Source organism: Lepisosteus oculatus, chromosome 12 (assembly GCF_040954835.1).
Source record: "Lepisosteus oculatus isolate fLepOcu1 chromosome 12, fLepOcu1.hap2, whole genome shotgun sequence".
In the NCBI taxonomy this organism is placed as follows: domain Eukaryota; kingdom Metazoa; phylum Chordata; class Actinopteri; order Semionotiformes; family Lepisosteidae; genus Lepisosteus; species Lepisosteus oculatus.
In genome coordinates, this window is record NC_090707.1 from 15851481 (window position 1) to 15865216 (window position 13736).

The 13736-nt window shown below is 43.6% G+C and overlaps 1 protein-coding gene across 2 annotated transcripts; it reads right to left on the reverse strand.

The window, feature by feature from the left end:
• Window positions 1-116: 116 nt before the first annotated feature.
• Window positions 117-13445, reverse strand: fastkd1 (FAST kinase domains 1). 2 transcript variants are annotated; one of them, XM_015358836.2, is made up of 15 exons: window positions 13326-13445; window positions 11342-11839; window positions 10181-10249; window positions 9816-9941; window positions 8768-9166; window positions 8392-8502; window positions 7953-8084; window positions 6574-7060; window positions 5988-6102; window positions 5157-5285; window positions 4345-4476; window positions 2099-2212; window positions 1693-1837; window positions 429-543; window positions 117-251 (listed from the first exon to the last, which is right to left on the reverse strand). In XM_015358836.2, the coding sequence occupies exons 2-15, from the start codon at window positions 11674-11676 to the stop codon at window positions 159-161; spliced, it is 2502 nt and encodes an 833-aa protein (XP_015214322.2). In that variant the 5' UTR covers window positions 11677-11839; window positions 13326-13445; the 3' UTR covers window positions 117-158. The 2 variants fall into 2 exon arrangements, with proteins under 2 accessions (XP_015214322.2, XP_006636665.2); XM_006636602.3 differs by having other exon boundaries at window positions 13130-13445.
• Between the last annotated feature and the right edge of the window lie 291 nt (window positions 13446-13736).

The window sequence follows — 13736 nt, forward strand, 5'->3', positions numbered from 1 at the left end:
AACCATCTTAACTCATTCTGCCCTCTATAGAAGGACAGAAAATGGAAGAAGTAAAATAATGCCGCTTTCAAGAAAAATAGAACTAATTTTTGTTCCACACAGAATGATAGTCAGAATTAAAAACAAGTCTTTTATTATGATATGAAAACTGAATCCATTTAAGAATTTTCTGAAAATATCTTCTTTCGTAGGTATTCTTTCCAAGCGTCCCGTGTTGAGAGTTCCATTGAATTCCATTCAAAGTGAGGAATCTGTTTAAAATAAAGAAATTAAGTCAACAAAATAAGATGATCTTGTTAGTTTTGAACCTTAGTTTCAAGATCAGAGGTTTATTTTCGAAACTGCAATGCAGAAGAAACAACATTCCTTTACCAAAGACACTATATGTTATTTGTCCTGTAGCGCAGAACATTACAGTTTCTGCTCACCTGAGCTACATTGTATCCCAGGATCTCTAGGTGCCTCTTTCTCATCACAGCCTCTCCTTTCATGTGACGGGAATTTTTACAGAAGGATTTAGAGTCAAGGAAATCCACAGCAACACTGAGGAGAAAGCACAGGAAAGAACACTTTCTGATAAAGAAGTCATCCAGTACTAGCAGGTAACATTCATTAAACTTATTCACACTTTTGTACTGGTACCTTGAGATGATACTTTATATATGTAATGATTTCTTCTGGAAAGTGTAGTCTGAATTTGTAGTCTGTTTTAAAAAACGTTAAATTATAGCCAGCAGCCATATCACCCTGCAGCTCACAATTGGCAACCCACTGAAGCTCAGCAGGTGTGAGTCTGGTCAGTACCTGGATCGGAGACCTCCTGGGAAAAACTAAGGTTGCTGCTGAAAGACGTCTTAGTGGGGCCAGTAGGGGGCGCTCACCCTGCAGTCTGTGTGGGTCCTAATGCCCCAGTATAGTGACGGGGACACTATACTGTAAAAAGGTGCCGTCCTTCAGATGAGACACAAAACCGAGGTCCTGATTCTCTGTGGTCCTTAAAAATCCCAGGGTGTTTCTGGAAAAGACTAGGGGTGTCACCTCAGCGTCCTGGCATCCATTGGTCTTTACCAGTTATGGCCTCCTGATAATCCCCACTGTTCTCCTCCCCACTGATAGCTGATGTGTGGTGAGCATACTGGCGCACTATGGCTGCCGTTGGATAATCCAGATGGGGGCTACACATTGGTGGTGCTGGAGGGGAGTTCCCATTACCTGTAAAGCGCTTTGAGTGGAGTGTCCAAAAAGCACTATAAAGTGTAAGCTATTATTATTATAAAAAGTGAAGACACTGCTCTTCATTAATGCGTGTTTGTAAAGTTGAGCTGTGTGGAGATACGCGAGACAAAGTCTGCAATGAAGGACAGCACAGTGGCGCAGAGGTTAGTATTGCTGCCTCGCAGTCTTGGGGCCCTGGGTTTAATTCTGGACCTGGGGTACTGTCTGTGTGGAGCCTGTATGTTCTCCCTGTGTCTGTGTGGGTTTCCTCAGGGTGCTCCAGTTTCCTCTCACAGTCCAAAGACATTCTGGGAAAACTGGCCCTGGAGTGAGTGTGTGCGTGGCTGTGTCAGTGTCCTGATTTGCAGCCATTGCTTGCTGGGATAGGCTCGGGCTCCCCCATGACCCTGAATTATGGTTAGAAAATGGATGGAGGATAGATTGGCGATGGAGGACACTGTAACGTTAAAGGCCTACCGCTGAGCTCCCGGCGGAAGTTCACTTCTGTCGTTCACAGGACTGCCAGGACCCCACTGCACCTTCCCTTCTTCTGTGATCAGCAACCTGCTGTGCTCCACGTAAGGGATAGGCTTCTTGTTTCTGTCCAAGATGCATTCAAATTCTGGAGGAACAGTCATCCAGGGTATTAGTCTAGAGACTGTGGACTCCCATAGCAGAGAGCAAATTCTGGATATTTACAATTAAGAGAAAACAGACTAAATTTCTAAAGTGCTGCTCGTTTTAGAAATATGAGTCTTCTGTGGTTTAAATGTATGCTACAGGCAGTACTGCATCGACCTGGATAAATTCAATTACATTTCTTGGTATTAATTTCATATGAAGCAAAGTACACTAGTTCCAAAGGTAATATTATACAACTTACCGACTACATAGAAATAAGGCGTGAGTACAGACACTTTGGCATAACTCATTCCTCCTAGAATCTCCCCCAGCATCTTATGAATTTGCTGCTGGACTGCAGTGACAGAACCATTACCTGCGACAATACAATGTTTTTGCAAAATGTTAGCCTTCAGGGTGAAACATTTGCAATTGAAGCGAAAGGACGATGCTGCTGAAGATCTCGAATGAGCCTGACTCTGACTCTTTGGACAGAAACTGACACACAGGGCATGTTCCGTTTTTTTCCCTTTTCAGGCTGGTCTTTGGCAAGGGCAATAGGTGGAGCACAGATAAAGGCAAACCCCTGGAGCTCTCCGTTATCAGACCGAAACGTGGAGAAATGCAATGGGACCACTGCTAGGGCGGTCAGCCAAAAATGCGTAAGACAGTGTTACAAGGCAGAGCTCCAGCAAGGCAAGCCAGGGGTCTCCCGTGTCGCTGAAGCAGAACAGATGCTCTCCCAGAGCACAGATTGGGTGCTGCAGTCCAGACATTGCTTGGCATCCAGGAAATCTCCTTATGTCAGTGTCACACTACACGACTTTTCCCAGGATTTTCAGTCGTAGCCTTCATTTACATAATCGTAAGAGAATCACAGCGAGTTGTAGAGAGTCTCAGTGCACGCCAATTACCATCAGTTGTGTAGTGTGACACCCCCAGTGACTCCCTCATAGCACTCTTAATAGCCCCTACAACTCTCTGCGGCTCGCTACGATATAATCAAACTGGTTTGATTTTCTCGTAGTGAGTCGCAAGTCGTAGGGGTGGGCAGTGAGCCAGATGTGTACTTATGACATAATGTGCCCATTATATCACAAGTTATAGAGCAACACTTATTTGTTTAAAATATTTGTGTTGAAGGTGTTTTATATTTTTAACTGTTTTATTTTTGTAAATGTGTTATATATTTATAAAGAAGAATTACATTTTTGAAGATGTTTATTTGTGGAAAACATTTCACTTTAATATAGAGCTTATGTCAATAATTAATCCTCCAAATGCAATCATGTCAGAAATCTATTTACTTTCCATCTTGTATTACAGTATGATCAGGGTGATACCACCATACCTCTGGCCTTAATTGAAAGTAGTAATACAAGAGTATGTTCAAGACTGATTCTTTGCATTTGCCTTTCCCACTAAATCTGTAAATGAGGTGATGAACTGGAAAGCTCAGGAGACCTCTACAGGTAGGTTGTGAAACAGGGATAGCTGTCATGGTACAATATTAAATTTAACAGCTTCAAATCTAGAACTCTACAAAGCAAAGTATATTTAATATGGCTATATTCTCTTTGCATTTTAAAGTCAATGGGATGTAATGTAGATGAAACAGGTTTCAATTGGTCTGATTGGTAGACATCATGTAACAACTTGTTTTTTCACATTCAGTTTCTCCCCTAAAATTTCAAAATATTCCTTTAGGATTGCCATCGCTCCATTAAAACAGGTTGAGATATTATCTACATAGAGTGCACAGACGATTCTTATGATCTTGCCCATTTATATTTATACAACCTCAAAAGCATGTAGTTATTTGTTTCATTTCAACAATTTTCTCCCAAAAGTTCTAATTCGGATTGTAGTTCAATAATATTTGAGCTCTTTGAAATTCGTCCCATAGAAGTTAATTTCAGTATGTTTCCTCCGAGTACACCATTAGGTCCTACAGTAATACTGCATGGTCTGATGCAGTACATTCCACAGTCTCAGATATGTACTTATTGTAAATTAAATTCATTAAAATAATCTATTCTACTGTCAGAGAGTGAGGCATGGGGAAGTGTGAACATTCCCTCCCTGAAAGATATAAACTCCTACACCCACCCAAAATTCCAAAGTCCTCCATAAATCTATCAACATATTTGATTAAAACTTTACAGGTTTGTGAATTACTGTTGCAGATGGTCACTTTTAGATGGGAGAAATTCAAATCAAGCTCTCCCAGCATCTCCAGGGCTTTTATTTATTTTTTTAATATGTTCTCACTTCTTGGATTGTGCACAGCTGTTAAGCAAAGCAAGTGGATACTCCCGTATTCTCTCTTTCACTAGGAAAGCTCCACCTTCCTTATCTCTAACACCTTAGTATTCAAGATTAGTGGTACTAAAAGGCATCAAATGGCTGTCTGTACACAGATACATGAAGGTACAGTACATAAGAATTCCCCCAGGTCCCGGGTAGGTCTTGGTAGCTCCTGTCCTGCCCTCAGGCTCTCGGACTTACCTTTCTTCAGGAGCTGCTGGCAGTATCTCTCGTGGAACCAGGGGATCTGGAATTCTGGGCATTCTAAGCTGACGGCTCTGTTCAGCTCCATCAGCCTCAATCTTATTCGCATGTTCAGGGCGTCAGGAAGAGCTGCCATTGACAAACAAAGCCTTGTTAAAACAGGGGCAGGGGAGATTTAAATCCAGGTCTTACAACTGCTCCCTACTGTTAGTAGTAAGTGAGGGCTGAAAATGACTCTCTGTCAATATTTAAATCTTTCTTATGACATCACTCCTGTATTTACTTTTTCACCTTTTGGGAAGTGCCATATAGTTTACAATGGTGTGGTTTCCTGAAAAGAGATTTTCCTGCCTGGGTTATTTCAATCCTTCAAAGGCTAATGAAAAGGTTCTCTTAGTGGGTACCAGTAGGTTGCATTCTCTCAGTCCTACAGTGTGGCTGGATGTTCTCTCAGAAATCAAGCAGATAGTTAAAAGTATTATTTTTACTAGAAATAAGAAAACTCTTTAGAACAAAAATTCAAACAGAAGTCTTGTTCATTTAGGACTCAGCAATAAAAGTATTGATGGAAATTGTTTGCTAATCTTGTTTGCTAATAAATCTGCCAGAGATTCAGACCATGGCTCAAGACAGAAGAGAGAATACTTGGTTTCATGGATAGTGGATAAAGGTCACTTTAAATCTACATCAGTCAATGACTAACAATAGGTTTTCCGTAATGGTGCTAGGCAAAACTCAGAACATAACCAAAATGAAATTGGAGCCCCCAGAAATTCCAGTTCAGACAAAACAAAAAGTGGTTTACGAACTTTCTAACTGTGCGTCCAGCTTAGCCAAGAAATCCACATTAAAGATTTCTCGAATCACATCTTCTGGGAAGCAATCAGCCACTGCCAAAGAATATGCCAGCAGCACCAGCAGGTGGGGATCAAACGAGCCTGCAAAACGAAACATCCATCAAAAACTAAAAATGAAACTGCATTTTCCTAACATAACTGCATGATCACTGCATGGATCCTGTTGGCAAAAAAAATGTACCAGAAATGCTTTTTACTCCCTCTTCCCTGCTTCTTTGTGGATCATTTATTTCTACATTATTGTTAATAATGTTAACAATAGCACACTAGCAGGTAGGAGTACATACAACACTCTATCAGAGATTGTGTCTAAAATAAAGAGGGAGAGGGGAGTAAATTGGGTCATGTCAACGAAATATCACAAAGGGTAGAGAGAACTAGACTCCAGGTCTTCTCTGGAGGTGCAAAAATGATTAACACTAGCTGTGGACCTTTGCAGTCAGACACAATCAAGCCTGCTATACTACAAGAGGTGTCATCTAGATTGTGGTATAGCTTTTTCCAGGCTGCAAGTAGTCTGGCAAAAGTAATTTTTGTACAAGTCCACCTTAAAAACCTTGGAACAGAACAAGTAAAGGTTTATTCCATGCAGAAAAGAGAAGAAAATAAACAATCTTTCGGCTGTGGAGCCTTCTTTGGGTGTGTAGCTCCACAAGCAAACTGCTGTGTTTCTTTTCTTCTCTTTTCAGATTGGAATAAACCTTTACTTGTTCCTTTGATGCCTACACATGCTGACGCAGCTCCCTACTTGAACTACTTCAGACCTTGAAAAAGACTACTTACTTATATGGGGTCTCAAGTGCTGGATGCAGGCGTCGAAAAACTCGTCACCTTGTGGGGGATCATAATTCAGTACAGTGAAGGGGAGGATGGTGGCATACATTGCTGAATAATGAATCTGCAAATAAATAAGCCAAGATCCATTCATTCATTTCCTGACTGCTTTATCTGGTAGGGTCACGGGGAAGCAGGAGCCTATCAGGCAAGCAAAGGGCACAAGCAGGGATACACCCTGGATGGGACAACATTTCATCGTTGCGCACACACACAGACACAGACACACTCACACAAGGGCCAATTTTCCCAGAATCCCATTAATCTACCAGCATGTCTTTGAACTGTGGGAGGAAACCAGAGCACCTGGAGGCGAACATGGAGAGAACACACTGATGGCACCCCAGGTCCAGAACTGAACCCAGAGCACACAGCAATGCTAACCACAGCTCCACTGTGTTACTCCATTCACCAAGATATCCAAGATGCCATAATCAGTCGTATGGGTGCAGGGGAGGATAAGAACACAGATGAACATGTCATCTAGTGAGGTTCTACTGATTTATCCAGGCTGCTGTTGAAATGATACTCGTACCTTTTCAATGTGCTCCATGCTAACACTGGCAATTCTGTCCAGCAGCGGTGTGCATAGGTGGTTGGTTCGGGTCAGGAAAACTGCCAGTTCAGGTACATTGCTCCAAGAGATCTGATCTATCAGCCGCTGCAAACTGAGCATGGTCTCTTCGAGCAGCACCTCCTCAAACCACTCCCCGGGAACGTACTTGAGCTCTTCCAGCAGCAGGTCCAGACTGTCCGCTTTCCGCAGCCTCTCCAGCCCGCAGTGGTTCAGCTTCTGGAGCAGCTTTACGTACACTCGGGGCATCACGTGCCTGTAGGAGGGGTCGTGGCGCACCCACTTGGCCATGGCGGTGGCAAAGGTGTTGAGGTCGCTGAGGTTGCACTGCGGGAGGAGATCATCCACACGGGAGGTCACCTCCTCATCCAGCCGGGGGGAGGGGAGCATGGAGAGCACTCGGGTCAGCATGGTGACCTCATAGGGAAATACACTGACCTGCAGGTGACTGGAAGACAGAAGCACACATTAGTACCCGTAGCTCATAGGTATGAGGGGTCAGGCCTGTGGACCGTGTAGGCCGCGCGTACGAGGGGTCAGGCCTACGGACTGCGTAGGCCGCGCATACGAGGGGTCAGGCCTGTGGACCGTGTAGGCTGCGCGTACGAGGGGTCAGGTCTGCGGACTGCGTAGGCCGCGCGTACGAGGGGTCAGGTGCTGCGGACTGCGTAGGCCACGCGTACGAGGGGTCAGGTGCTGCGGACTGCGTAGACCGCGCGTACGAGGGGTCAGGTGCTGCGGACTGCGTAGGCCGCGCGTACGAGGGGTCAGGCCTGCGGACTGCGTAGGCCGCTCGTACGAGGGGTCAGGCCTGCGGACTGCGTAGGCGGCGCGTACGAGGGGTCAGGCCTGCGGACTGCGTAGGCGGCGCGTACGAGGGGTCAGGCCTGCGGACTGCGTAGGCGGCGCGTACGAGGGGTCAGGCCTGCGGACTGCGTAGGCCGCGCGTACGAGGGGTCAGGCCTGCGGACTGCGTAGGCCGCGCGTACGAGGAGTCAGGCCTGCGGACTGCGTAGGCCGCGCGTACGAGGGGTCAGGCCTGCGGACTGCGTAGGCCGCGCGTACGAGGGGTCAGGCCTGCGGACTGCGTAAGCCGCACTTACGAAGGGTCAGGCCTGCGGACTGTGTTGGCCACGCATACGAGGAGTCAGGCATCCAGACTGTGTGGGCTATGCCGAGGTGGAGTTAGATCTCTGGATTGTGTAGCACCTCCACTCACACACAGTGTTTTCATTCTCAAAAGGCTCATTACATTAAATAAAGTCCTTCATCTTCACCAAGAGTTACGAGCATCTACAGGTGTGAGCCTACCCAGTATCTGGATGGGAGATTTTTATTACCTCACTAGAAAACACCTCAGCTTCGTGAGTAACTCTGGATTCTGGTAATGCAGCAGAATCAGAACCTGAGTAATCCTAGCAATCTCCACGGGTTTGTATCCTTCCAAGTTCTTGGAAAAGATTGTCCCAATTCTAGAAAAAAAAAATTATAAGAGCATGAATAAAAACCAATCTTACAATTTTCTAATTCTATGTGTCCCAAACCAACTACCCACTGTTATTTATTTGGGCAAGAGTTAAATAACTTCACTTCTAAGATTCCCTCGGTCATACTCATATGCAATAGAACAAAACTCAGCTCCAACATGTTATTATTGCACACTATTCACACCACTTTCTTGTAATTCAGCAAGACATATGAATATGAATTAACTTCTATGCAATCAGTAGAAGTTGAAGACCTAATTGCCACACAGGGTTACTAACAAAGTTGACTTGCTTGTTAATCAGCTGCAGGTTTCTGCACTCCATTTCCTCCATAGTTTCTGCAAGTGCCAGTGCCTGCTGGGAGTTCAACTCTTCAGCCAATAGCAGCGCAGAACTTTCCAACCTACAAAACAAGGAACAGTATTGTCATGCTGGCACTAACACCAGTTTCGGTTCCATACTAACACCGACTCTATGCACAATATGCCCAAACATATACGACTTGTATTCTTTTAAGAAAAAGAAGCTTGCCACATCCATCTCCTTTTGCAATTTGTTCTAACACTAAAGCAATTCAACTTTATAACTTAGGATTCAGGTCATGCAAGACCAGCACTGCTGCAGCATAATCTACACAGTAGTACATCTGTCTGTACATTTTCAAGTACCTCTCCCTGGTCTCCTGCCCAGCCATGGGTCCAAGCGCAGCAAAGAGTCTGGTAAAAGACACAGGATCGGTGCAGGAATCGAGAAGCTCGGAAAGTCTCCGTTTAGCAGCCAGTCGAAAGTCACAGTTATTGAACTGCAGAGACTGATAAAGCCCGAGGATGATGCTGATGTTTTCAGCATCCAGATCCTTCGCACTGCGCAAGAGGATTCTGTTGCACTTCTCCATCAAGGGCCTGTAGCTGTGCTTGACGTTGCGCAGGAACTGTATGACTCTTCTGGGAGTGTTGAAGTGGATGGGACCCGTGGTGTCCAGGAGGAAATCCATCTTCTGGATGAGAGCGTCCCGCAGCCTTGGAGACACAAGAGCTGAGACGCCGATCATCAGAATGGACAGAACCCTGCAAACATACAAACACCCTGGAGCTCACACACAGAAGTGGTACGTCAAAGTCTCCACCGTGGGGACTTCTATTTAGGCCAACACAGGCCAGAGATAAAACATGGCTGTATGGATATTCTAAAGCTAGAGCAGTAGCACAGACTACGTCCAGCCGGCCTATTTAGTGTAGTTTAATTAATGAAAGGAATTTTGCATGAGAAAACGTAGATTTACCGGTAAGAGTAAAATATTACTAAGGAGGCTCCCAGTCTTGATTTGATCTCTTGTACTGATTTCAGTTTTCAATAAAACTGAACTTTATTTTCTTAAATCTCTGATGTTCTACGTGACTGCAAAGTGAACAGAAAGATCTCCCTTAATTGTCACGTGTTTTTGCTTCACTTCTGGTTGGACAACCTAGTCTGAAATCTCCTGCATAAACTGCTCAATTGGTGCCTGAAGCTTCAAGTGTTTAACAAAGAAAAAAGATCATTTGAATTGCTCACACAGGTAGACCACTGGGTTGCTTTCTTTCTGTACAGCACAGTACAAACTTACACGTGCGGGCAGACTTAAGAACGTCAAAGAGTAACACTGAAAGGGAAAGATAACATGCCTTTCTCATTAACCAAACTTGTAACTGTATGATGTTCCTAGTGCACACACACCTGGCATCTTTTACTGAGTCCAATTTCTGCCTTACAATCTCAGTGATTTCTCCCATTAGAGGGCTAGAGTTCAGGTGCTGGTCATTTAAGCAATTTGCAAACTTGGACAGCGGGGCCATTGGTAACCTGTAAAGAAACAAGCAAATTTTTATTGTGAGAGATCCCATTTTAAGATTCTGTTTGGAATTTAATATATTTTGTTGTTAGATTTCAGAAAACAATACTTTCAAGAAGGAAGAAGCAAAGCACACTTGGTGTGCTGGTTCAATTGAGAACTCTAAGCAATAGTACAGTAACTTGAACTGAAGCAGAAATATTAGTGTTGCTATATTGCTTAACAGACCTCATCCATCGTCAATACTCACCTGTCTATTCTGCGCCATCCTTCTGTAACAAGTTCCTGGACCAGAGAGTCATGTGGTTCCACACTCAGCCTTCAGGTAAAGCAATTAAACAATGTGATGTAGTACTGCAGTGATGTTGTACAGATACTGAGTACTTCATGGTGACACACAAAATTGGACATAAAACAGGAAAGTCAATTACGAATTACCATGTTGTGAACAGGTGTTAATCTCAGAGCAGACAAAATGAATTACATCACATTATTCTGAGCTCATTTCCACATCCCAGTCTTTCTTAAATTGCGCTTAGGGATGATTATTACCATTAGTAATCTGGACAATAAAAAGAGATAACTTATACTATCTGCCTTGTGCTTTCTCTTTCGAGATTATTTTGTAAATGTTAATATGGAAAGAAAAAGCAGTGGTATCGATTGGAGGGAGTTAGCTGTCAATAGCAGATACCGTCATAAAGATTAAGAGCAACCCATAACCGAGATTGGCTCGGGCCAGTTTAATATACTTGCTCTTTATCTACGTGAAGCAGAGGACACAAATTAAAACTACATTGAAGTGCTTTTAACTCTGAGAACAGGAGGCTCCTCTCTACACAGAGGGCGGTGTGTGTCTGGATCATGTTGTCAAGGCCAATATTCTGGTTTATTCCAGGAAATAATTAATAATAATAATAATTATTATTATTATTATTATTATTGTTATTATAAATAATAACAGTTCCTTCTTCTTTAGAAGAGTCTTTACTTAACTGGTTCCATTCTTTACCCCTCTGCTCCTATTGTATTTAGAACCACTATTGTATTCTCACCGTGTTGACCTAGTGTATTTTTTATTGTTTATTTTTAATTGTTGTTGTTGCTGCTGTCATTCTGTAAAGCACTTTAAGAAGCCACCTTTAGGGGCCCTATAGAAAATAAAGTGTATTATTGTTGTTATTATTATTAAATAACTGATGGAGATCAATGAGCTAACAAAAACCAAATGAGCTAGATGGAGTTAATGTTCCTTACTGGGCACACAGCTGGCCGAAGCCAAAAGCAATGACAGCTACACTGACGATCTTCGTTGTCAGAAACTCGCTCAGGAAAGTAAGGCGAAGCTGCTTTGTGCTCTCCCTTGAACAGCGTTCGGTTTGTTCCCCACCCGCAGAGCCTGGCGTCTCACCTGAGCACGTTGTACAGCATGTCCACGAGCTCGCTGTCCGGCAGCTGCTCCACCTTGTTTTCCGCCAGCACGCACAGGGCGAGGAACTGCGGGTGAGTCCTGGTAAACTCCAGGGTGCGCAGCATCTGGGGCTTCTCCTTCTGGAACTGCCAGAGCCGGCTCACGGCCAGGCCCACGTGCGCCGCCGACAGCTTGGCTTTGTTCCTGCCCACGACGTCCAGCACCTGCTCCTCGCTCCCGCTGGCGAAGAGCTGCTCCAGCACCTGATCGCTGCCTGCCACCCGGGGGTGCAGGAGCCTCCAGGAGGAGCGACACACACTCCGCAGCCGCAACATGGCCCCGGCCCCTGTCCCCCCCCCCCGCTAGCGCGTGCCGAAGGAACAGACCGCCGTGCAGGTGCTCATCTCAGGCTGGTGAGCTTCACAGCCAAGTCTGTGCCCTGCTTCACGGATCCAAAGACCTCAGAAAACAGCCTAAACCATTCTGGCCCAGCAGATTCTGGAACACGAGACAAAAGGGAAACAAAAACAGTTACAATTACATACCTGTCGTGGCAAGGAAGCATTCATACAACGTCCAAAGGCGAGGAAGTCTTTTCTCCGTTAGCAATAAAGAGCAAACACACTGCAAACCTTGAGAGAATAACAACTGTAGGGTATTTGCATATAGTTTATCAGATGTTGAGGTTAAAATAATCTTGAATGAAACTTAATTAGGATTTAATCACACAATTCATTGGCCCAAAGTCTAAGAAAGACCACTACAGGCCCAACTATTGACGATCTTTCAGGCAAATGTCGGATGAGATCTTTTTGGTTGAATAAGCTGCAAGCAAACGAATGAGCGAAAGACCTCCCACCTGTCTTGTTCTCACGTACTGTAAGTATTCATAGTCCTTAAAGTTACTGTCAGCTCTGTTACCGCCTGTCTCAATAACGAAAGAGAGACTCAGGCACTCAAGTAAAGATCAGGAGAACATGCAGTTAATTAACAGAAAATAGGAAGCACTTTTTTAGATAAGAGAACTTTTCGGTCCAAAACAAATTACACAGCCATGCTGTCAGAGCTATAACCAGTAGGAAAGAGCAGTAAAGTATTTCGAGAATGATTACACTGTAGCAATTTAAAAAAGCAAGGAGAGTCAAACTCCTCTCAGTTGTAACCTTTCCTGTACTGTGCACCAAGGCAAGGCAGAGATCACTGTCTGCATATGATCTCTAAGAGTACTGCACACAGCTCACCAGGGGAACTGGGGGAAACTGGTCGACCTTCACCTGCAGGTGGGTTACACTATATGGGACTTAAAACAGTAAACTGGCAATTAAAGACCGTGATGAAACACAAGGTAAAACATTAAAATATCACCACCGCAAGTAAAATTAACGACCATAACAGGTCGCTTTTTAAAAAATAAAAATAAGACTTTTAATCTAATGATTTCAGTTTTGGGCTAAAGGTAAACTGTTCTCAACTTCACAAGCAGAGAGCAGTCGTGCTATTCCACGTTCTGTTACTAGTAAATAATTTTCTTGTAGCTGCTGTTCAGCTGAAAGTTTGAAAAAACGAAGCAGAAATACAGCAATCCTCGTTGATTTGTAATCTACAGGTTAGTTTATTATTTATTAATTCGGTTTATTTCAAGAGCTGGTCCAAGACACACTACCCTCTTACTGTACTGTGGGCTTATTCGCCTTGTTATGGTCAATGGACTTTTTTGTATCTCAAAAAATACTTACCGAAACATAAAAAACAGGTTAAACATCCCGACAGCGAGCAAATTATATTTACCTTTACGTAAACCAGTTTACGGGTAGATCACTTGCCTGTGTGCAGGGTTTCGCATACAGATAGCTACACTACAGCAGATGCTAACGTGCTTGAGACGCACGTGTAAAGAGTCAGGTTAACATTCTTGTGCCAGACATCTTTCACGGCACTGTGGTCAATTACAGATTTCAAAAAGATAACGTCGTGTTTAAATTACCTGGATTTTATCTGCAAATAAAATGCAATTCAACAAATTCCTATTTCTCGAATGTCACCCTTATTTAACTGCAGAAAGTACCATCTTCCTGCCACAAAATGGCCCGTCATGTAACATTGTTTCAGGGACTATCGCTATTTTAAAACATCATAAAAAAGTTGTACCCCTCAATGTAATTGATAACAAAGGTTAACAGAATTCGAGACGCAGAAAACATGTTATGAGGAATTGTGCAAAGCAAGCATTCCCCTTAGTCGTATTTTATTAATACTATATAAGGAAACAACAAACGTTGAACATTCTAGATGACCCCTTTTTCTTTACAGTAACCTTTCGAATATACACGCCTATAAAAGCATCCATTTAAAAAATATTGTGGCCATCAACCCAAATTATACGGTACCTATATTA